Source organism: Oncorhynchus kisutch, linkage group LG2 (genome assembly GCF_002021735.2).
Source record: "Oncorhynchus kisutch isolate 150728-3 linkage group LG2, Okis_V2, whole genome shotgun sequence".
NCBI classification, from domain to species: Eukaryota; Metazoa; Chordata; class Actinopteri; order Salmoniformes; family Salmonidae; genus Oncorhynchus; species Oncorhynchus kisutch.
Window position 1 is genome coordinate 52304313 of NC_034175.2, and position 24539 is coordinate 52328851.

At 40.3% G+C, this 24539-nt stretch overlaps 1 protein-coding gene across 1 annotated transcript in view; it reads left to right on the plus strand.

Annotated features, from left to right (window-relative positions):
- Positions 1 to 24539, plus strand: part of lrp1bb (low density lipoprotein receptor-related protein 1Bb) — a 297890-nt gene that overhangs the window by 62008 nt on the left and 211343 nt on the right. Inside the window, exons 4-8 of the mRNA XM_031802153.1 lie at positions 4523 to 4642; positions 5207 to 5335; positions 8917 to 9174; positions 9949 to 10111; positions 23721 to 23943. Coding sequence (XP_031658013.1) covers positions 4523 to 4642; positions 5207 to 5335; positions 8917 to 9174; positions 9949 to 10111; positions 23721 to 23943 — 893 coding nt within the window. The remainder of the gene's footprint in view (positions 1 to 4522; positions 4643 to 5206; positions 5336 to 8916; positions 9175 to 9948; positions 10112 to 23720; positions 23944 to 24539) is intronic.

Here is a 24539-nt window from a genome sequence, read left to right on the forward strand (position 1 = left end):
CTAAAAATACCTAGGTGTCTGGTTAGACTGTAAATTCTCCTTCCAAACTCACATTAAGCATCTCCAATCCAAAATTAAATCTAGAATCGGCTTCCTATTTCGCAACAAAGCCTCCTTCACTCATGCTCCCAAATATACCCTCGTAAAACTGACTATCCTACAGATCCTTGACTTCGGCGATGTCATTTACAAAATAGCCTCCAACACTCTACTCAGCAAACTGGATGTAGTCTATCACAGTGCCATCCGTTTTGTTACCAAAGCCTCATATACTACCCACCACTGCGACCTGTATGCTCTCATTGGCTGGCCCTCACTACATATTTGTCGCCAAACCCACTGACTCCAGGTCATCTATAAGTCTATGCTAGGAAAAGCCCCGCCTTATCTCAGCTCACTGGTCACCAAAGCAACACCCACCTGTAGCACGCACTTCAGCAGGTATATTTCCCTGGTCTTTCCCAAAGCCAACACTTCCTTTGGCTGCCTTTTCTTCCAGTTCTCTGCTGCCAATGACTGGAACGAATAGCAAAAATCACTGAAGCTGGAGTCTTATATCTCCCTCTCTAACTTTATGCACCAGCTGTCAGAGCAGCTTACCGATCACTGTACCTTTACATAGCCAATCTGTAAATAGCACACCCGACTACCTCATCCACATATTGTAACTTATCCTATTTTTGCACCCCAGTATCTCTACTTGCACATCATCATCTGCATCATCTGCAAATGATGGATTTCGGTAACATAACTCTTCAGTCAGAAATGTCTTTAATTATGTTGCAGTATCAGCAACACGGACAGCGCGATAAACACTTTGATGTTCTGTGGTGGTCGCTGCAGCAGGTAGGAGAGAGACACAATGGGTGCTAGTCACACAGTCACTCGCTGTCTTTTTTTTAACACAGTACAGCAATTCTGAGCCCGGTCCGGCACAATCAAATCTTTTGCTGGTCGGACTCCCTCTAGTAATTCTTTATTTAATCAAGCAGTATGCTTAAAGCATCAGACAAGCTCAGTGAATATAGTTGATTTGATTAAAGCACATAGAATGTGTCAATATATGGAAAAATACACGTTTTAAAATCGATTGGTCGAAGGAACAGACAGCTCTTGGTCGACTAAGATTTTTGCACAATGACACTTATTAAAGCACTGAATCTCATAGGGACCTGACTGTCACCACTGTTCTAGCTAGCCACGTAGCCAGCAGGTTTGCATTGAACTAGAGCTAGCTAGGCTGGCAAGCTAGGTAGCTAACCCTAGCAACGCAAGCTGATTATCATGTAGCAGCCTAAGCTCACAATAAAAAATATTTTGCATATTCAAAGTGGTAGGCATGTTATGTAAATCAAATGATACAAACCCCCTAAAAAATCTATTTTAATTCCAGGTTGTAAGGCAACAAAATAGGAAAAATGCCAAAAGGGGTGAATACTTTCGCAAGCCACTGTATCTAAAGATGTTAGCTCTCTCATAGTCTGCTTAATAAGAGAGGGTGTTGACACCTTATACAATTTCTCAAAATGTTCTCCAAGATAACACCTAAAAGCATGTCTTTTGATTTCGGCCAACTACATAGTCTATCTATACACTTTGTATCTCTGTATCCGCTCTTCTACAGTAGTTCGTCCCTGATGCATAAGTGGCATTGAGAAACATGCTCTATTTTCAAAAGATTTTACCTGGTACTTAGTGAACAAACTTCCAGTTAGAAATTAAACATCTCTAGAGGTGATTAGAGGAGACTGACACAATCAGAATATATAAAACCACATGTAGGGCATTATGACTAAAGGCTTTAGGAATGCTAGTATCACAATTCTAAGTAAGGTGTTACCCATGGTTTTGCTGTTTCTTTAGCCACAGAGAAGAAGGCAGGCATCACTTTCTACCTAGCTTTGTCTGCTATTAGATATGCAGATTATCTTTGGTTTGGATATCTTTAGGCCCAGCGTCTAGTCGTTTTGCATGTTCTCTTCCCACAGAACAGGAAAGCATGCCAGTTATCATGTCATGAAAGATAAAGTCTTACTGAGTCTTACTAGATGAAAGGATCAAAATAGACAATAGGAGAGGGGGGCATTTAGAGAGTACGCGCCACAAAATACATAGACAAAATGGTGCATTTAAGCTATTTCAATAAAGTATGTCTTTCAGTTGTTACCAAAATTATATTGTCTGTGTATCATACAGCTCTTGCCAGTAAAATATTATTTATTTAGACAGTTAATTACCTTACTGTGTGTGTGTGTGTGTGTGCGCGCTTGCGTGCATGCATTTGTGTACTGTGGGTGCATACTTGTTTGAATGTGTGTGTGTGTTTTGCTGTGTTTATATTTTCGTGTACAGTATTGTATTGCATTGGCATTCATACAGGATGATTTCAAAGATGCCTTCAGAATTAAATAATCCAACTGAGATGTCTTTATCATTACCAGTTAATGTACTGGTTTCCAACAGCCACACAGACAGCTTGTCTATTGCACCTGCCATCTCACCACCCGACCAATACATCTTCATGTGTCAGCAAGCTAACAGGAAAGACACCTCTATAAATTCCTACGCTTTTAAAACTGTCATCTTCCTCAGAATTTATGCATTTTAATTCCTAAACACAACACCAATATCCTCCACACAGATAGTCATGTTCTGAGACTTTGATTATTGGCTGAGCTCACTGATGTCTTGATGTCTAAGTATATGTTGTCAGGAGTTTGCTTGGTTCTGCCGAGACGTTCCCAGATTGTTTTAAATGCTCTGTTGTTGGAAATAGAAGAAAACAAGTCAAATCAATGAGTAGCCTGAACAGCCTTTATCCTAAGGTTTTCTATTTGACAGTAATTAATGCTCGGCGATAGCAAATCTATCTTTTCAGCAATTAAAACTTTCCCTGTTTTTTAAGCTTATTATTTTCTATCTGTCACTTATTCCATTGAACATCTATCAAGTCTTAAATTGCCGGTCTTTTGTTCCGGTCTGTACAGAGAATGGTGTTACACAAAGAACATCAGAACAATAGAATGAACGCTAGCTAGGGACATAAGAAGTTGGCCCTCTCAGAACTGCTATCAGTCATTTTAGATTCCATGTAGACAAGTGTTTCAAAATGAAACACTAATGTGTTCAACAAAGTCATTTTAGAATGCTTTGCTTGCGATAGACTAGTGTGCGCAGAGAAACACGAGATTGAACTTCACTCAACTTCGTAGAGTTTCCCCATTAGTTAACACTATCAATGTTTCCCTTTACTGTGGGAATTGAGATTGAATCAACACAATATTAGTGACTTCCAATGCAACATACTGAAACAAAACGAATATGTAAGAGATTTTGTTGTAAGCAGAATGCATCGGAGTAGGATTCTATTGCATTGACAGGCACGACTCAGGCCGTACTCTACACAGACCAGTGCCCCATAACCAATCAGAGCTACAGTAGACCTATATGCAAATAGACCATTGCCATATATCGATACGTGCAATTCACTTTGAACTGGACTGTTTTTACAGCATGAGCTGTTGTGTGTAGATGTGCTTGTTTTGAGATTGAAAGTGAGAGCGACATGTAGCGACGTGTGCACATTTGTATATTTGTTCATATCCTTTGCTAGTTAGTGAGTTATTAGCCCAGTTATAGATCATTTGTAGTCAGTAATGGGAGGGTGATTGCTTCCTACAAGAGCACAAAACGTGTGCATTTTCTAGACATATTTGAAAACCGAGTTCGGCAAAGAGATTTTTTTTGTCTTAAAGAGGCAGTGTTGTATTCTGCGACAGGCTTGAAAAATAGGCAGGCGTTCACTCCCATCATTTTGAGTCTTCATGAGAAAGATTCAGTGTCTTTCATTTTTTGGTTGCTTTGAATGTTTCATTGTGTTGTGTATTATAGAGTCTTTACAAGATATCGAGGCTAAGAAAGTTTCTGTAATGCTTTAAAAATGGCTTTTACAAAAAAATATATTGACTGTCATCCACTGTCATCCTTGACAACTAAAATGAACTTAGGGTACTCTGCTTCAATAATACTTTAGACCAGTTCTGTGCAGCAAAATACTTAAATAATACTTTAGCCTGATTGTATGCAACACAGTATGCCGATTTAAGTCTGCAAATGGAAAGTACTGTACAGAGAGCCGTTTTTTATCCTCTAGTAATTTCCATAATGTTTCTAAGATTCTAAGTCTCTGTAGAGAGCACATCTACTTCTGTCATTTAAATGTTGAGTTAGCAGCTACATGAGAGGCTGTCTTCCCACACATTTTGTATTTCTGTGTGGCATTTCCCAGATACTGACTGTACTGTTGCGCAACACCTAATGATCCCTGCCGTGAGCTCAGGACTGTCAAACTCCTCCACTGATGGGAAAAGAAGGGCTTTGAGGAGCAAGAAGAAAATCAAAAAGCAATTTACATGTGTTCCCTCCTCTCTCTCTCTCTCTCTCTCTCTCTCTCTCTCTCTCTCTCTCTCTCTCTCTCTCTCTCTCTCTCTCTCTCTCTCTCTCTCTCTCTCTCTCTCCACAGAGCTGCTGTCAGCTTGCCATGAGCTGCGTTGCCGCTATGGCTGCGTCATGACGAGAAACGGAACCTTCTGTTTCTGCGCTGACGGCTTTGAGGTCGGTGAGGATGGGACAAGCTGCAGAGGTAAGCATCGTTAATGCTGTCGGGCGAGTTGCATCTCTCCTCTATCTCCTTTTTCCCTCTCTCTATCTCCTCTCCTCTCTCCTTCACCCTAGGCCAAACTTCTCAAATTAACTGAATAGGCAGGAGGCCTGTAGGAAATTAGGACCATCTGTCTGGAGGCAGGGTTGTTCTCCCCTGACCCCGTCAGTAGCAGCCCAGTCCAGTCTGACAGCTGTTGGGACATACTGTGACATGAGACTTCTATCAGAGGTCAGGGGTTAGAGGGATCTCTGGTGGGTTTTAGATTCAGTTCTGTATTCAAGGTATGGTTCAAATTATGTACAATAACTGTGCTTCACAACATACAGTACAGTATAGTATAGTACAGTAAATGCATAACAGTTCACTACAGTAAAGCACCATGATTTTATTCACACTACAGGATCCAATGACTTTCCAACACTTGGTTGTGTGGTAATCATTTCTAAGGTGATACAGTGAGGGCCACATTAAGTATGCTTTATGTATTTGGGTCATGTTTGAGCAAACCTAATTTGTTACAAATGGCTCCCCCTCTCTCCCCAGATCATGATGAATGTGCTGTGTACGGAGCATGTAGCCAAACCTGCTTGAACACCTACGGGTCATATAGATGCAGCTGTACAGAGGGATACATCTTACAGAATGACAGAACGTCCTGCACAGCCAAACAAGGTGAGAATAACAACACTGTATTATAAAACAACATCATCTGCATATATGCCATATAGTCTTTATTTCTATTAATAACTTAGAAGATAGAAGGTACAATTTTCTATGTTCAACCATCCTGGGGGCTTGGGTATAGGAATAGGACTAATTCCTCTTAACCTTGTTTTTCAGTGTTGGGTAGCTTCAGTATAGGAAAGATGAATTTGTTCCACCATTGACCACATCTATCTTCCACCAGGGAATGGGAATGCAGTAGTAGATATGGTCAGGTTAGGATAATGAGGGAATTAATGATCTCGAGGTTTTAACTGGGAGCCATCTCAACACCCAGGGAGTGTTTTATGGTGAGACAATACCTGGCGTTGCCTTGATTTACGTTATGGTCCGATAGCTGAAAAAATAACTCACTTCATTTGTTTGGTATAATACAATATGCAGTAGTGTTCCAGTCTACACAGACAAACATTTAGCCTTGTGCCATATACGTTTTTTCTGTATTGGCCATCGTAATGTATGATACATTTTTAGGATGTGATGATGATACATACTCTACTGTGTGAAAGTAGCCTGAAGCAAAGCAGCACACCTAGCTGGGGAGAGTCACACTGTTGCAGCTTTTAATCAATGTGACTGGTTTCCTACCAGGAATAAACTGAATATGATTACCCATAAACTTAACTGAACCCAATGCTCACACACATTAATATTAATTTAGCGGAGAAAGATTGCAGTACAGGGTTAACTATGGGGTTACCGTTAGTTGTAAAAGCTCATGAATATAAATGTCAGGAGCATATTCTCTCAGAGGCCATGAGATGGTGAAATGGTAGAGGATAAAAAACACATTAATGCAGGGTTCCCCAATTGGTGGCCGCGAGTTTTGGTTGGCCCCCCAAGTTTTCTGAGCAGATAATAAATATGCATATTTAAAAATATAAAAACTAAAAACACCAGGAAATCAGCTCCAAGTGTTCCCACGCATAATAGAGACTTGATCGTATACAAATGTAAGCAAGGTTTGAAATGATTATGTTTTAGTCAAATATATCTGTTTGGCCTTCTTTTGGTCAATTTGCAGTCTGCAAATTATTTGTAATTATGTTCTGGCCCCCCAAACATCCACTCAAGAAAAAAATTGGCCTGCGGCTGAATCTAGATGATCTCTACATTAATATCTAATTATAGTTTTTTTTTTATATTCTGCAGATTATTTATTTTTTTAATCAATAATTTTTCATCAGGATGTTAAAAGGTTATGATTATATATGTCGTGTCTTTGGCTACGCCAGATTAAGTGATATGACATGCTATTCTATAAAATCCTTTCTCTGTAATTAATATTACCTGATTGAGCTAATCAGGTAAATGTAATTAACTAGAAAGTCGGGGCATCACAAAATAATATTCATAGAGCTATTATCTTCCGAATAAACTCTTAAAGACCTAGTAATATTTTTTATCAATAGCAGTCAATATTAATCGTCACCTTATTTCAGTCTCATCTGAAAGTTGTAAATTGTTGGTTATATTCACGAACCCTGGCTAACAAGTTGAATCAGCAATACAAAATTGGGTTCAATTATTTATTTACTAAATACCTAACTAATCACACAGAATTACATATACCCAGAATGAATCATACCTTGATTACAAATTATGTCATAAAGGAAAACGTCCCTAGCGGACGGAACAGATATGACAGCTGGTTACCAAAGAAAGGGGGGCTGGGTTTGAGTGAAAGAGCGGAAAGACTGAAGAACAAAAGGAAAAGCGATGTCTCTATTGGGCCGTAGGCAGCTACTCTATAGTAAATACAGAATCTTATGCATTCTAAATTACCGCCCATTTGGAAAAGGAAAATGCAATAAATATTTACTCTGAGCTGCGATTCGGTAGGTTGGTCGTAGATGCTGGTCATGTTGGCCAACAGAGATCTTCCTGTCCTCGGAAGAATGTCTCTGGTGGTAAATTGAATACGTTGTAGTAACGTTGTTGTGTGGTAGACGGGATACTTTGTCTGTTCTTTCCTAGCCCACTTTTGCAGCTGCTGTTGCTAACTCAATGGCTAGGAGGTATCACTTCTGTAGCGAATAAGAGTTCAAAGTTCATACCAATCACAACCAAAGCTCATGCTGGGGTTGGCTTCGCTCTGTAGTTATTATCTGAACCCTTCTGACATCGGATCGTCATCCTAATGTACCCGGAACAGAAAGTTATATTGTCGTCAAGGCTTTATATTGGAAGGGAGAGGAGGGCGTGTTTCATAGTTTATAACCAATGTTTCTTCACGTGGGCGGGCCACTGAGTCAGGCCTAATACACTCATGAAAACCCAATTCTCACATTTTAGACGCTAAAATCACATTTCATCCCCTCCCAAATAATTTCATATTCAAACATTTAAATTGCACAACAATTCCATGTGAATCTGATAACTATAATGTGTAGACTTTCCACTGTACCGTTTATGTCATCCTATCATTGATGAGAATGTCTCAGATGACAACCGAACTGACATCATATTCATTAAGTACCAACGCATATGTTCAACTGGTTGGATTACCAAAATATGGTTAATTTCCCCCCACCTTCTGATGTTCCCAGAATCTCTGTTTAGCAAAGGCTATTCAAGAGTCCCTCTGTAGAGAATGGAGAAAGGTATTTATGATTTATGGGGGGGGGGGGGTCATAAACCTTACCCACAGGCCAACGTCATGACATATAATACAATACTTTTCCCTTGCACTCTCCAAAATCACCAGTACCAACATTCTGTGACATTTTCCCTTGACCTGATTACATTATCATGAATCAAAACCATATTACTGTCTCTCTCCAACTCTCTTGGGTAATTGCAGTTTTAGAAATTATGTTAATGGTGGATGACAATGTTTTTCATGCAGGACTTGTTTGACACATGTTGTACAGTACAGTAGAGAAACGTAGAGTTCATATTTTGTTGAATGAAGACCACAGTTTTGCATTCAAGAGAACAATGTCTTTGTCAGAGAGCTTGACTGGCACCTCAAATGGCACCCTATTCCCCTATGGGCCCTGGTCAAATGTATTGAGTTACATAGGAAATAGAGTGCCATTTGGGATGCAGAAAATGTGATTCTATGAGAAAACCAAAGCCCCCTCCATGCTACAATGGTATCTCATGGAGTTATAGGCAGCTCCTAAAGGTTGGCTTAGAGGGATCAGGGTAAAGATAAGTGTTTTTCACAGTGGAAACACTGATTTATTGCCCATATTAGGAGAGCCAGCCCTGACTTGAACTTGTGTGGGGGATCGGGATAAAGCAGGGCTTTTTGGGGTGAGCTCAGTAGCAGAGAAAGTGCACGGTCAATTAGGCCTCAGACATGGGTTGTGTTAGCTTAGCAGTCAGGAAGAGATAACAGCTGAAGAGAACATTAAATCTGATGTAGCTTTGATGTGTTGCTCGTTCCTTATGGATATTGTTCTGTTCAGTTATAAATTACAGAAATGAACTGAAGAAAATCCAGTTGTTTTTTTATATATCGCCCACATCGTAGTCCTCCTGGGGTGATTTTTCCCCCACTATTTCTTCTTCTTGTGTTCCAGACCCTGGCGACAGTCCTCCAGCTCTGCTGATTGTAAGGTCAGATCACATAGCAACCACAAGACTAAACGGATCTAATCTACAGACTTTGAGACTGTTGGATAAATATGGATCCCTTTCATTGGATTACTATTACCAGGAAGAGGAAGTGTGTTGGCTTCTATCCTCAGATTCCACTGGAAGGCTTCGCTGTGCTAAGATGAAGAATCTGAATGGATTTACAATGGAAAAGGATATCAAAACAGTACAAAGTTTACAAAGTACGTCTTGCATTGTGTCAAGTTGTCAAGGAAATTCTCTCGCTTACAATGTTTAGCAACTATTGATTTATCAAGCACACTCAGACATGCCCCTTCAGAAACCCTTAAAACGCTCCCTGTCTCACTCTTTCCCTACCTCTGCCTCCCTCTGTCTCTATTTTTCCCACTAACTTTCACAATGTACACTTAGAAAAAAGGGTTCCAAAAGGGTTATTTGGCTGTCCCCATAGGAGAACCCTTTTTGGTTCTAGATAGAACCCTTTTAGGTTCCATGTAGAACCCTCTGTAGAAAGGGGTTCTACCTGGAACCAAAAATGGTTCTTCAAATGGTTCTCCTATGGGGACAGCCGAGGATCTATTTTAGGTTCTAGATGGCACCTTTAAGAGTGTAGGAAATGCTTACCCAATGAACTTCCCATGGTCACTTTCTACTTCAGGGTCATTGTAGTGCAATTAGGTTTGGAATGCTTTAGGCACATGTGTTTAAGACAACCTAGCTATTCTATGCTGTTTATTCAAGAATTTAAGGAATGCTGCTCACGCTCAGTATTCCATCAATGTCAGATTCCAAACTTACTACACATATAGTACCTTACATTCAGTTATGTGTCTTCACCTTTAGTAAATAAAATGAATGTAAATGAGAAAATGTGATCTAACATAATGGAAGATTAACAAGTTTATCTTCACAACATGTAATTTGATACAAATATATTTGATCAAAGAAAGGTTTAATGGCAAGAATTTAATGACATTCTTTGTTTTTCTCCATAGATGTAGAGCATATGACCATCGATTGGCTCACTGGAAACTTTTACTTTGTGGACCGTGTAAGCGACAGGATATTTGTTTGCAACCGTGTTGGGGACACCTGCGTCACCATTATAGATTTAGATCTGACCAATCCTAAAGGAATCGCTGTGGATCCACTTATGGGGTGAGTTAGCTTTGTACACTTTCTTTGACTTTGACTGACAATTATAAGAGCAACCTATAGTATCCCTGACTTCCATTGGATCCATCTATTGTCACTGATCTTGTCACATACCCATCGTATGCATTTTTAAGTGTCCATTTTAAATGACATAGAAACCAGTTGGCTGTTATTCAATCAACTGCATATAGTGTTTTTTTCTCTCCAGAAAACACTTCTACAAGTGTGTTTGTTTTCCATTGTAACACATCACAGATTGGGGTAGTAAACACTTCAAAACTGGCACTTCTGAAAAAGCATTCCAGAAACCCACTACAGTGTGTTCAATTGATTGAATAAAAGCCTTTCTCTAAATGTTAAGTCTTTAAAACCTGTAGCCTACCGTACCATATAACAATATGCATGATTGCAGATATTTGCTTTACTTTCAGAGCATGTCTAGCATAATTTGCTGGGGAGGCAGTGCTCCAGACAGCTCCCACTGTCACTACCTTGGTTACCTTGTCCCGGACCTGCTGTTTTCGACTCTCTCTATCTACAGCATTTGCTGTCTCTAACTCTGAATGCTCGGCTATGAAAAGCCAACGGACATTTACTCCTTAGGTGCTGACCTGTTGCACCCTCTACAACCACTGTGATTATTATTATTTGACCCTGCTGGTCATCTATGAATGTTTGAACATCTTGGCCGTGTACTGTTATAATCTCCACCCGGCACAGCCAGAAGAGGACTGGCCACCACTGGTTCCTCTCTAGGTTTCTTCCTTGGTTCCTGCCTTTCTAGGGAGTTTTTCCTAGCCACCGTGCTTCTGCTGGGTTAGGCTAGGTTTCTGTATTAGACTTTGTGACATCGGCTGATGTTAAATAGACTTTATAAATATATTTGATTGATATTAGTATTCACTGATTTCCCCTCACATCCCCCAGTATAAAACTCCCCATTTGTGTTTCTGTCACCACAGCAAAGTACCCAATCCACTGTTTGGTGAGACAAAATGGCTCTCTGAAACTCTTGCTTCAACTGTAAATCCTGAAATGTATGGAGGAGGGAGAGAACAAGTGAAAAGTGAGGCAATACAAAGAGTCCTCCAAGGAGAGAATGGAGGCCTGATTATGGAGTCATCAGCAGCTAAAAGGGCTTCTGTTCTGTTGTAATATTCCCAGGGAGAAGGAACCCAGGAGCTCAACAGAGAGAGTCAGCCCCATTATATTCATGAGGTTATAAGAACAGGCAATGGGCATGCATTCAGAGCAGCTTTTTAATGAGAAGCCTTTCTCTGAGAGATGCTGTATCGTAGCACCAGGGCTCTTAGCAGAGCAAAGACCATTCACAGTGCAAACAATATCAGAATGAGAGCACCGGAGTTTCTCATCTCAACGTGTGTTACTTGGCGGTTATATACGAGCCTCGATTATACCTGTCCTCTTAAAGCTAATATGTACTCTGAACTAATTTGATGGATAAAACATTTACAGTTCTTTCCCTCAGCTAACCTCAGTGTCCAGATTATTCAATCTAACTTCAGATGCATGCCTCTGGTTCTCAGTATAGCTCCTCTATCTCTAAATAATGCAGTGTCTACTCTGCACAGCAAAATGATTCCTGTGAAGTGAAATGTTTATTGATACACGGATGTTAGATTGATTTCTCACATTCTCGCAATGTGTTCCCCCACTTCATTCCCCAAAACGTTTCCTTCATATTAGGGCTGGGCATCATGGCATAAAAATCATATCTCCATTTTTTTTTTTACGATTCACGATATATATGTAGAGTGTTTTTTTTACGTTTTCTGTAAATAAGCTTTGTTCCACAGTTAAAGGTCAATAAACTGCATTTGAAATAGTCAGGAATAATCTAATGAGGGCATGTAAAATTATACCTAGGCTAAATCAAAACCTTCCACAACAATAAGACCCACTAATAATTGAATTATTTTATAAAAACAGTTTAACGTGCTTAAAAAAAATGAGCACTGCAATAATCACTTTCAAGTCTGTCTATGAAAATGCAACTTCTGTTACTAATTTTACCAAAACCATACACAATGCACATCCACTAATAATAACCAACTTCTTGTAGCAGGCACTAGCTTTCTTGTAGCGGCAGGTAGCCTAGTGGTTAGAGCGTTGGGCCAGTAACCAAAAGGTTGCTAGTAGATTGAATCCCCGAGCTGACAGGGTAAAAATCTGTCGTTCTGCCCCTGAACAAGGCAGTTAACTCACTGTTCTTAATCTATCATTGTAAATAAGAATTTGTTCTTAACTGACTTGCCTAGTTAAATAAAGGTTAAATTTTAAAAATTAACACAGGTCTCATAAACATTCTCTCAAGGACAAGCCCATGTGCTAGTCAATCAATCAATCAAATGTATTTATAGAGCCCGTTTTACAACAGCAGTTGTCACAAAGTGCTTTTACGAAAACCGAGTCTAAAACCCTGGAAAGAAAGCAATGCAGATGTAGAGGCACGGTAGCTAGGAAAAACTCCCTAGAAAGGCAGGAACATAGGAAGATACCTGGAGAGGAACCAGGCTCTGAGGGGTGGCAAGTCCTCTTCTGGCTGTGCCGGGTGGAGATTATAAGAGTACATGGCCATTAAGGCCAGATAGTTCTTCAAGATGTTAAAATGTTCATAGAATACCAGCAGAGTCTAATAATAATCACAATGGTTGTAGAGGGTGCAAGAGGTCAGCACCTCGGGAGTTAATGTCAGTTGGCTTTTCATAGCAGAGCATTTAGAGGACAAAACAGCAGCAGAACAACAGAAACTGGGTCAGCAGCACGACCAGGTGGACTAGGGATGGGGACAGCCAGGAGTCAACAGGCCAGGTAGTCTTGAGGCATGGTCCGAGTGCTCAGGTCCTCTAAGAGTGGAGAGAGCAAGAGAGATGGGAGAATTAGTGGGATCATATCTAAGATCACACAGGACACCAGATAAGACAGGATAATTACACCAGATATAACATACTGACCCTAGCCCTCCGGCATGTAGACTATTGCAGCATAGATACAGGAGACTGAGACGGGGGGGTCGGGGGACACTGTGGCCCCATCCAAAGTTACTCCCAGACAGGGACAACCAGGCAGGATATAACTTCACGCACTTTGGCAAAGCACAAACATCACACCACTAAAGGGATAAACAGGCCACTAACTTACAACCCCGAGACAAGGCCAAGTAATGAGTAGCCAGGTAATCTTTATATTTCAAGTCTAACCAACTTGGATTTATTTGCGTGTTAACAAGGTAGAACAGTTGAACAAACTGTTATGAATAGACCTTCCTGTCAGTCTCCAACTGTTTGAACAACATACCCTGTTCACTTTGTTTAGATATTGAAATCAAGTGGCCTACCAGGATAAGAAGTTGCTTATTTCTCAGAATGAGAACGTGCCGCCAATTCCTTATATAAATGTGTCTTTTTATACTCATTGTACATTTATAAAAACAGACTAGACAGCTAGCGGTAACAGACACTGAGCATTAATTTTCCACAACATGTTCATTGATACTCTCCTTTTTATACTGAACAAAAATATAAATGCAACATGCAACAGTTTCAAAGATTTTACTTAGTTACAGTTCATATAAGGAAATCAGTCAATTGAAATAAATAAATTAGGCCCTAATCTATGGATTTCAAATGACTGGGCAGGGGCGAAACCATGGGTGAGCCTGGGAGGGCATAGGCCCACCCACTTGGAAGCCAGGTCCACCCATTGGGGAACCAGGCCCAGCCAATAAGAATTCGTTTCCCCCCCACAAAAGAGCTTTATTACAGACAGAAATACTCCTCAGAACCCCCCCTCTCCCCTCTCAGACGATCCCGCAGGTGAAGAAGCTAGATGTGGAGGTCCTGGGCTGGCGTGGTTACACGTGGTCTGCAGTTGTGAAGCCTGTTGGACATACTGCCAAATTCTCTAAAACAACGTTGGAGGCAGGTTATGGTAGATAAATTAACATTAAATTCTATGGCAACAGCTCTGGTGGACATTCCTGCAGTCAGCATGACATTTGCACACTCCCTTCAGAACTTGAGACATCTGTGGCATTGTGTTGTGTGACATTTTAGAGTGGCCTTTTATTGTCCCCAGCACAAGGTGCACCTGTGTAATCATGCTCATGCTGTGATCATGCTGTTTAAACAGCTTCTTGATATGCCACACCTGTCAGGTGGATGGAATATTTTGGCAAAGGAGAAATGCTTACTAACAGGGATATAAGCAAATTTGTGCACAACATTTGAGAGAGATACGCTTTACATCAATACGGAATATTTCTGGGATCTTTTATTTCAGCTCATGAAACACTTTACATATTGTGTTTATATTTTTGTTCAGTGTAGTACCGTCTGCTCTGTTCTACATTTTGAAGTTGAGACATAAAAAGGTAACGTTAGAAATGTTAAGTTCTCGTCTATTACAGTAAAATAAGGTCTCTAAGCATTTCAGTGTCCATATGACCGATTCTGATTTACCAACCCTCAAATGCAAACAGAGAGTTTAAACTGCTTGTTGTTAGAGGAAGAACTAATCTTTGTATTTGTTATGAGTGGCAGGGGGAGGGGCATGGTGTCTGTGTGCAAATGGGAAGGTGCCCAGTGCTCACAGCACAGAAGGGGCAAAGGAGATGAGACCAAAAAGAACAAAAAAGAAAAACCTTGATTCTTGCATTTGGAACATCGCGCTAAATCATACTATTTTTAATAATCAAATACATTTTATATATCGCCCAGTCCTACTTCATATTATATCCTGATGCATAGTCATCTTACCCCTAAACATGTCTACCTCTATCACTCCAGTATCCTTGGACATTGTAAATATGGTACTGGAACTGACCCTGTATATAGTATGCTTACTTACATTCTTGTGTTTTTATTATTTTTATGTGTTCTTGTTCTAACTTATGTTATTTTTTTGTATTACATTAATTACTGCATTGTTGGGTTTTGAGTTGGCAAGAGAGGCATTTCACTGTACTGACATTAACACTCAAAACTTCAGAAGAAATGGCTCTGTGCTGTTTTGCTGTTTTGCAATGTTGTCTGTTATGATTCACTGTGAATCTATGCAGTGTGTTAAAGTGACTGTGATTGCATGGAGAATGACAAACATTCCCTTTTAACGTCATGAAATTATATTGCAATTACTTCCTAAGACAAACATGCCTGTTTACTTGACATGGCAATCATTAGTTGTGAGAATGTTAGTCACAAATATGCAATGCTTTCAGAAGGTATGCAAACATACCCCTTAACATTTTCCACATTTTGTTTTTACAGCCTGAATTCCAAATGGATTAAGTCGATTTTTTTTCTTTGACCCGTCTACACACACTACCCCATAATGAAAACATGTCCTTAGACATTTGATCAAATGTATAGAAAATGACATACAGAAATGTCTCATTTACATAAGTATTCATACACCTGAGTCAATACGTGTTAGAATCACCTTTGGCAGTGATTACAGCCGTGAGTCTTTCTGGGTAAGTCTCTAAGAGTTTTGTATATCTGGATTGTACAATATTTGCACATTATTAAAATGCTTGAAGCTCTGTTGAGTTGGGTGTTGATCATTGCTAGAAAGCCATTTTGAAATATTGGCATAGATTTAAGTCAAAACTGTAAGTAGGCAACTCAGAAACATTTGTCTTGGTAAGCATCTCCAGTGTATATTTGGCCTTGTGTTTTAGGTTATTATTCTGCTGAAAGGTGAATTTGTTTCCCAGTGTCTGTTGGAAAGCAGACTGAACCAGGTTTCCTCTAGGATTTTGCCTGTGCGTAGCTCTATTTTGTTTCTTTTTATCCTGAAAAACTCCTTAGTCCTTGCCTATGATAAACATACCATAACATGATGCAGCCTCCACCATGCTTGAAAATGAAGAGTGGTACTCAGTGATGTGTCGTGTTGGATTTGCTCCAAATATAACGCTTTGTATTCAGGACATAAAGTACATTTATTTGGCACGTTTGTTTGCAGATTTACTTTGGAGCATGTTTTGGAATATTTTTATTCCATACAGGCTTGCTTCTTTTCACGCTATAATTTAGGTAGGTATTGTGGAGTAACTACAATGCTGTTGATCAATAATCAGTTTTCTCCTATCACAGCCATTAAACTCTGTAACTGTTTTAAAGTCACCATTGACCTTATGGTGAAATCCCTTCCTCTCTGGCAACTGAGTTCAGAAGGACCCCTGTATCGCTGTAGTACTTGGTGTATTGATACACCGTCCAAAGGGTAATTAATAACTTCACCATGCTCAAAGGATATTCAATGTCAATTTTTTTTTTGCCATTTACCAATAGGTGCCCAATTGTGGATGAATCCATGTTTGAAATGCACAACTCCATTGTGTGACCTTACAGATAATTGTATGTGTGGGACACAGAAATTAGGTAATCATTCAAAAATCATGTTATACACTATTATTGCACACAGAGTCCATGCAACTTATTATGTGACTTGTTAAGCAAATGTTTACTTATTTAGGCTTGCCATAACATAGGGTTTGAATACTTTCTGACTCAAGACATTTCAGGTTTGAATTCTTAACTAATTTGACATTAAGGGTTTTGTGTATAGGCCAGTAACAAAAAATCGAAATAAAAGATTCAGGCTGTAACACAATAAAATGTGGAAAAAGTCAAGAGGAGTGAAAACTTTATGAAGGCACTGCACACATACAGTTGAAGTCGGATGTTTACATACACTGAGGTTGGAGTCATTAAAACTAGCTTTTCAACCACTCCACAAATTTCTTGTTAACAAACTATAGTTTTGGCAAGTCGGTTAGGACATCTACTTTATGCATGACACAAGTAGTTTTTCCAACAATTGTTTACAGACAGATTATTTAACTTATACGTTTGCATACACTAAGTTGACTGTGCCTTTAAACAGCTTGGAAAATTTCAGAAAATGACGTCAAATGAAATTGACGTCATTTGAGCCAATTGGTGGTGTACCTGTGGATGTATTTCAAGGCCTACCTTCAAACTCAGTGCCTCTTTGCTTGACGTCATGGGATAATCAAAAGAAATCAGCCAAGACCTCAGAAAAAGTCTGGTTCATCCTTGGAAGCAATTTCCAAAAGGCCAGAAGGTTCCACGTTCATCTGTACAAACAATAGCACGCAAGTATAAACACCATGGGACCATGCAGCCGTCATATAGCTCAGGAAGGTGATGCGTTCTGTCTCCTAGAGATGAACGTACTTTGGTGCGAAAAGTGCAAATCAATCCCAGAACAACAGCAAAGGACCTTGTGAAGATGCTGGAGGAAAGAGGTACAAAAGTATCTATATCCACAGTAAAAACGAGTCCTATGTCGACATAATCTGAAAGGCCACTCGGCAAGGAAGAAGCCACTGCTCCAAAACCAACATAAAAAAGCCAGACTATGGTTTGCAACTGCACATGGGGAGAAATATTGTATTTTTTGGAGAAATGTCCTCTGATCTGATGAAACAAAAATAAAACTGTTTGGCCATAATGACCATCGTTTGGAGGAAAAAGGGGGAGGCTTGCAAGCCGAAGATCAACATCCCAACCGTGAAACACGGGGGTGGCAGCATCATGTTGTGGGGGTGCTTTGCTGCAGGAGGGACTGGTGCACTTCACAAAATAGATGGCATCACGAGGCAGGAAAGATTATGTGGATATATGGAAGCATCATCTCAAGACATCAGTCAGGAAGTTAAAGCTTGGTCACAAATGGTTCTTCCAAATGGACAATGACCCCAAGCATACTACCAACGTTGTGTCAAAATGGCTTAAGGATAACACAGTCAAGGTATTGGAGTGGCCATCACAAAGCCCTGACCTCAATCCTGTAGAAAATGTATGGGCAGAACTGGAAATTCGAGTGCGAGCAAGGAGGCCTGCAAACCTGACTCAGTTACACCAGCTCTGTCAGGTGGAATGGGCCAAAATTCACCCAACTTATTGTGGGAAGCTTGTGGAAGGCTATCTGAAACATTTGACTCAAGTTAAACAATTTATAGGCAATGCTACCAAATACTAATTGAGTGTATGTAAACTTCTGACCCACTGGGAATGTGATAAAATAAATAAAAGCTGAAATCAATCATTCAATCAATCATTCACTAGTATTCTGATGTTTCACATTCTTAAAATAAAGTGGTGATCCTAAGACAGGGAATTTTCACGAGGATTAAATGTCAGGAATTGTGAAAACCTGAGTTAAAATATATTTGGCTAATGTGTATGTAAACTTCCGACTTCAACTGTACATGCATGCACTCACGGAAGTCAGGTTTTTTCTGTTGACGTGGCATGTGTTTTGAGGGATGATGGTGTAGGAGGAGAGTGTGTGTGCAAGACCGTCGGGGGAGCAGGGAGCTGGGTGTGATTGGTTATCAGGAGCAAGCATTCTTCTGGGCTCCTCTCTCTTTAATTGGTGAGACATGACTACAGATGTTTCTGGTGAAGGAGAGAGCAGAGGGTCTGTCAGCCCTGGGCAGTGGTGTGGAAACAAAAATAAATTGGGGAGTTTGGTGATAGCTGATAGCAGCACAGCATGAGGTGCAATGTTTACAGAATATGTTCTGACACCACCCTCCATTTTATTTTGCTGTTTAGATTATTTTCTTTCTTTCATGGAAAGGAATGCTATTCGTTTACTTTTTGCTTCTGGAAAGGTTTGGTGGATATGGTCTAGCAACAAAAAGGATCTCTGAAAAGGAATTGAAATGAGAGTAAACTTTGTTCAATCTTGCCTGTGGTAGTTTTAGTTACGCTCTAACTTCCCAAACAATTAATACTGACTGAGGGGGCATATTTTTCCATCATCATATTTTAATGGGAGAATGGGTTTTAATAGGCTAAAGAAAAAAGAAAAAAACAATTATGTTTATTAGTATAGTGAGGCCTTGAGTTCCTTTTCAATTTGATTGTGGAACATACAGTGCATTCAGAAATTAGTCAGATCCCTTCCCTTTTTCTACATTTTGTTACATTACAGTTTTATTTTAAAATGGATTAAATACAAAAAATGACATTTATAAAAAATTTAAAAAACAGAAATACCTTATTTACATAAGTATTCAGACCGTTTGCTATGAGACTAGAGATTGAGCTCAGGTGCATGGCCAAGCACAACTCCAACGCCATCATTAATTGTCCCAGCGTCATCCGGGTTAGGGTTTGGCCAGGTTAGTCCTTCATTGTATATAAGAATTTGTTCTTAACTGACTTGCCTAGTTAAATAAAGGATAAATAAATAAATACAAATAAATAAAATTAAATAACGTTTGCGGACGACAGTGGTAGGCCTGATCACCGGCAATGATGATACAGCCTATAGGGAGGAAGTCAGAGACCTGGCAGTATGATGCCAGTACTACAACCTATCCCTTAATTTTAGCAAGACAAAGGAGCTGATCGTGGACTATAGGAAAAGGAGAGCCGAACAGGCCCCTATTAACATCAACGGGACTGAAGTGTAGCGGGGTCGAGAGTTTCAAGTTCCTTGGTTTCCACATCACCAACAAACTACCATGGTCCAAACACGCCAAGACAGTTGTGCTACAGAGGGTGGTGCGTACGGCCCAGTACATCACTGGGGCCAAGCTTCCTGACATCCAGGACTTATATCTTTGGGAGTGTCAGAGGAAGGCCCAAAAAATTGTCAAAGACTCGTCACCCAAGTCATAGACTGTTCACTCTGCTACCGCACAGCAGGCGGTACCGAAGCGCCAAGTCTAGGACTTAAAGGCCCCTTAACAGCTTCTGGCCACCCGGACTACAGTATCAAATGGCCACCCGGACTACAGTATCTATATTGACCCCCCCCCCCCACACACACACACACTTTGTTTTTACACTGCTGCTCTGCTGCTACTTGCTGTTTATCATCTATGCATAGTCACTTTACAAATAACCTCGACTACCCTGACCCTCTGTATTGCCTTATTATTGTTATGTACATTTCTTGTGTTACTTTTTGATTGATTCGATTTTTTTACATTAGTTTATTTAGTAAATATTTTATCAACTCTTTTTCTTGAATTGCATTGTTGGTTAAGTTCTTGTAAATAAGCATTTCATGGTAAGGTCTTCAACTGTTGCATTTAGAGCATTTGGCAAATTAAATTAGATTTCATTTAGATTTATTTTGGGGGGGAACATGCCTGTCTATATAAGGTCCCTCGTTTGACAGTGCATTTCAGAGCAAAAACCAAGCCATGAGGTCAAAGGAATTGTCTGTAGAGCTCCGAGATAGGATTGTGTCGAGGCACAGATCAGGGGAAGGGTACCTAAACATTTCTGCAGCATTGAAGGTCCGCAAGAACACAGTGGCCTCTGGCATTTGTAAATTGAAGAAGTTTGGAACCACTAAGAGTCTTCCTAGAGCTGGCCACCCGGCCCACCTGAGCAATCAGTGGAGAAGGGCTTTGGTCAGGGAGGTGACCAAGAACCCAAAGGTCACTCTGATAGAGCTCCAGAGTTCTTCTGTGGAGATGAAAAAACCTTCCAGAAGGACAACCATCTCTGAAGCCCTCCACCAATTAGGCTTTTATGGTAGAGTGGCCACTCCCCAGTAAAAGGCACATGACAGCCCGCTTGGAGTTTGCCAAAAGGCACCTAAAGGACTCTCAGAATTTGAGAAACAAGATTCTCTACTCTGACGAAACCAAGATTGAAGTCTTTGCCTGAATGCCAGGCGTCTGGAGGAGACTTGGCACCATCCCTACGGTGAAACTTGTTGGTGGTAGCATCATGCTGTGGGGATGTTTTTCAGAGGCAGGGACTGGGAGACTAGTCAGGATCTAGGGAAAGATTAATGGAGCGAAGTACAGAGATCCTTGATGAAAACCTGGTCCAGAGCAATCAGTACCTCAGACAGGGTCGAAGGTTCCCCTTCCAACAGGACAACGACCCTAAGCACACAGCCAAGACAATGCAGGAGTGGCTTCGGGACAAGACTCTGAATATATTTGAGTGGTCCAGCCAGAGTCCGGACTTGAACCCAATCGAACATCTCTGGAGAGACCTGAAAATAGCTGTGCAGCGACGCTCCCCAACCAACCTGACAAAGCTTGAGAGGATCTGCAGAGAAGAATGGGAGAAACTCCCCAAATACAATGGTGCCAAGCTTGTAGTATCATAGTATTATACATACCCAAGAAGACTCAAGGCTGTAATCACTGCCAAAGGTGCCTCAACAATGTACTGAGTAAAAGGTCTGAATGTTTATGGAAATGTGATATTTTCTTTTTTTCCCCAAAAATGTGAAAACCTGTTTTTGCTTTGCCTGTAACCTGTATTGTGTGTAGATTGATGGAGATTTGCATGTATTTATTTATTTTCGAATAAGGCTGTAACGTAACAAAATGTGGAAAAAGTCAAGGGGTCTGAATACTTTCCGAAGGCACTGTACGTACTTTAAACCCCTCTAAACCCTTTAGATAAATACATCCTCAACAATATGAAACCAAGTGGACTCTCTCCTCATATTATCTGTTGCAGTATGTTCTCTGCATTGTAGGCCTCCAAGTTAGGATTGAGTAGGTGAGGAATTGGATGATTGGATGTAACCACTTCCGATTTGGAGATGTGGAGAGCAGTAGGACTGTTATCTTTTCAATCTAATTGTCACTGAAATCACAAAGTGAATGTAGATTCAGCTTCTCTATTCAGTACCTATATCTACAGCATCTTTCATGGTTATTTAACAATCCATGGATAAAAATATAAAAGCAACAATACCTTGATATATTATGTGTATAATGAGCCGGTAGTCATGGTCTGTTTGATGTAGGTCATGGTTCAACCTAAATGTCACCCCACTGCATGAACCTAAGATGTTTTGAAGAGAAACCTGCTTCTTGTGGTTCTAAAAAACTATTGTAAATGTTCACAAAATACATTTACAAATGGTAAAGAAAATAGACTTCAGATAAGACTTGCAAAGACCATCATGACAGAGGATTATTTTCATACTGTTTGTTTCAACGTAAATTACAAACCTTGTTGTGGCTCCTGAATTCCTAATTGTACTGTATCAGCAACAATCCTAATCCCAGAAACCCATCATTGGTATGCCACGTAGAGGCTCACCTGTTCAGGGAGTTGTTTTTCTCTCTGAAGGAGGCTATTTTTCATCCCAGCATTTATCTCGGGGTTCAAAGGTCACTACTATATCTCTCCTGACTTGACTTGTATGGATTAAGTGGGCTCTCTGGCTCCAGCTCCCCTCAGCTCCCTGACTGTCTCTCTCTCTTGTTATCGTCCACTCTGGCCTGGTGCTGTATGCCTCAGAGAGTCACAATGAAACCATGAGCATGGCAGCCCTGATACTTCCACATCAATTTAGAGGTTGCAAAATTCCGGTAACTTTCTCAAAATTCCCTGGTTTTCTAAAAATCCTGATTGGAGGGTTCTGAGTTTCCTGCATATTCCGACCTGATTCTGGGAATCTTCCAACCGGGATTTCTGGAAAACCTGGGAATTTGGGGGAAATTACTTATCAATTACTTTCTTTGCAATACTGCTCATGTAAAGAAAGGAGAATAAACTGAGACTCCCAGTGCCCCGCGTCTGGAGTTTGTATTGCCGCTTTCTTTCCGTCTTTAAAAAAAAACAGATTTGTGAATACATTTTGTCTTCCTTTTATTAGGTATATGGCACTACACATTGAATGGTTGGTTTAAAGCAAAAGCATTTCCAATTAGATACTTTATAAGAGGTGATTCCTTGAACGAACTGGCTATAGACTGCTTAACAGTGGGTATTCGTGGGAGGTTTGTTTAGACAGCCATACAACACTACAATACCATGCTGGCCCTGATACACCATTTCCTTTTCGGTACATGTAGATAGAATCAGGAAATGAATAGTTTAATTGATAAGACTTACAATGATAAGGTTCAATGGGCTAACTTTTTTTTCATACTATGCCTGCAATTAGACCTTGAGCAATGGGTTTTGTCACAATTCTCCTTGAAGTATCTGTTTTCAGTACCGTATACATTTTTATTAATGTCATCTCCTTCAATTTGTATACCTGTAGACTCTGTACAGTCACTCGAGTTAATTTATAACTGCCCTTGGTAGTTGGCGTTAAAATGCAGTAATTGTGCAGTAATGGTTACAAAAAGTTGTGTGGATATGCCTGAATAATAACCATGAATGAATAAGGCACCCGGCATGAATAACCATAAGCTATCGTTGTGTTGATGATATAAGCACGACTAGAGTTGCAAAATTCTGGGAACTTTCAATAATTCCCTCCTGTTTCTGGGAATCTCCCGTCCGGGATTTCGGGAAAACCAGGGAATTTATTGACAGGAAAAGGCAGAATACAGTATTCAAAAATCCTCAACAATGATTTACACTAAAGGGCTATCTAATGTGCTTATGTTAAGCATTTATTTACTGTTATTTCTCTTCCTGGAACCTGTGTTCAATTGGTTAGAGTGTGGCGCTAGCAACGCAAAGGTTCCGGGTTCAAGTCCTGCAGGCATCACATACCCCTACTATGCCAACTATGTATTCACTCACTCTACTGTAAGTCAATTTAAATATAAGCATCTGCTAAGTGGCATATTTATACAAATGTCTATATCATCTCCATACAGGATGCTGTTCTTCACCGACTATGGGAACGTAGCCAAGGTGGAGCGGTGCCACATGGACGGCACCAACCGAACCAGACTGGTGGATTACAAGACAGAGCAACCCACAGCCGTGGCCCTAGACTTGGTCAAGAAGCTGGTGTACTGGGCAGACTCCTACTTGGATTACATTGAAGTAGTGGATTACAATGGGAAGAACAGGCATGCAGTCATCCAGCGGAGTCAAGTGAGTGTCAAGCTTCATTCTGTTGTTGCTGAGCTGAGCTCTGCTTCTGATGATTGTCTTCTTGAGTTTACAGCTTACATACCACATATATTAGTCTGTGGATGTTTATATGGATAATGTGAGGAAACAATCTGAAATGTGTTTGTCCAATTTGTGGCTCAGTGGTTAAAAGCATGGTGCCACCAAACCAAGCTTGTGGGTTCAAATCCTGAAAGTGTTACATACTAACACAAAACTGATATCAAACCTTCCATAATACAGACAGACAACTACAGTAACATCTTTCTGAAACTAGACTTAGTTGGGAGGGCATTTCAGGGCAACTGATTATTCCTTTCTTCTTGCTACTGTATGATTTTTTTTTTATCTTGCCCATGTTGCTATAAGGGCACAAGGCGAGACACAACAGACTGATGGTTCAGGTCTGATATTTATTATAACACAAGGGGTGGGCACTAGGCAGGTCGGGTACAGGCGACCGTTCATAAACCAGGTCAGTCCAAAGAGTACAGGGCATTAAGCAGTCTCGAGGTCAGGACAGGCAGGGGTTCAGTAACCAGGTACGAGTCAACACAGAATAAGGCATTAGGCAGGCT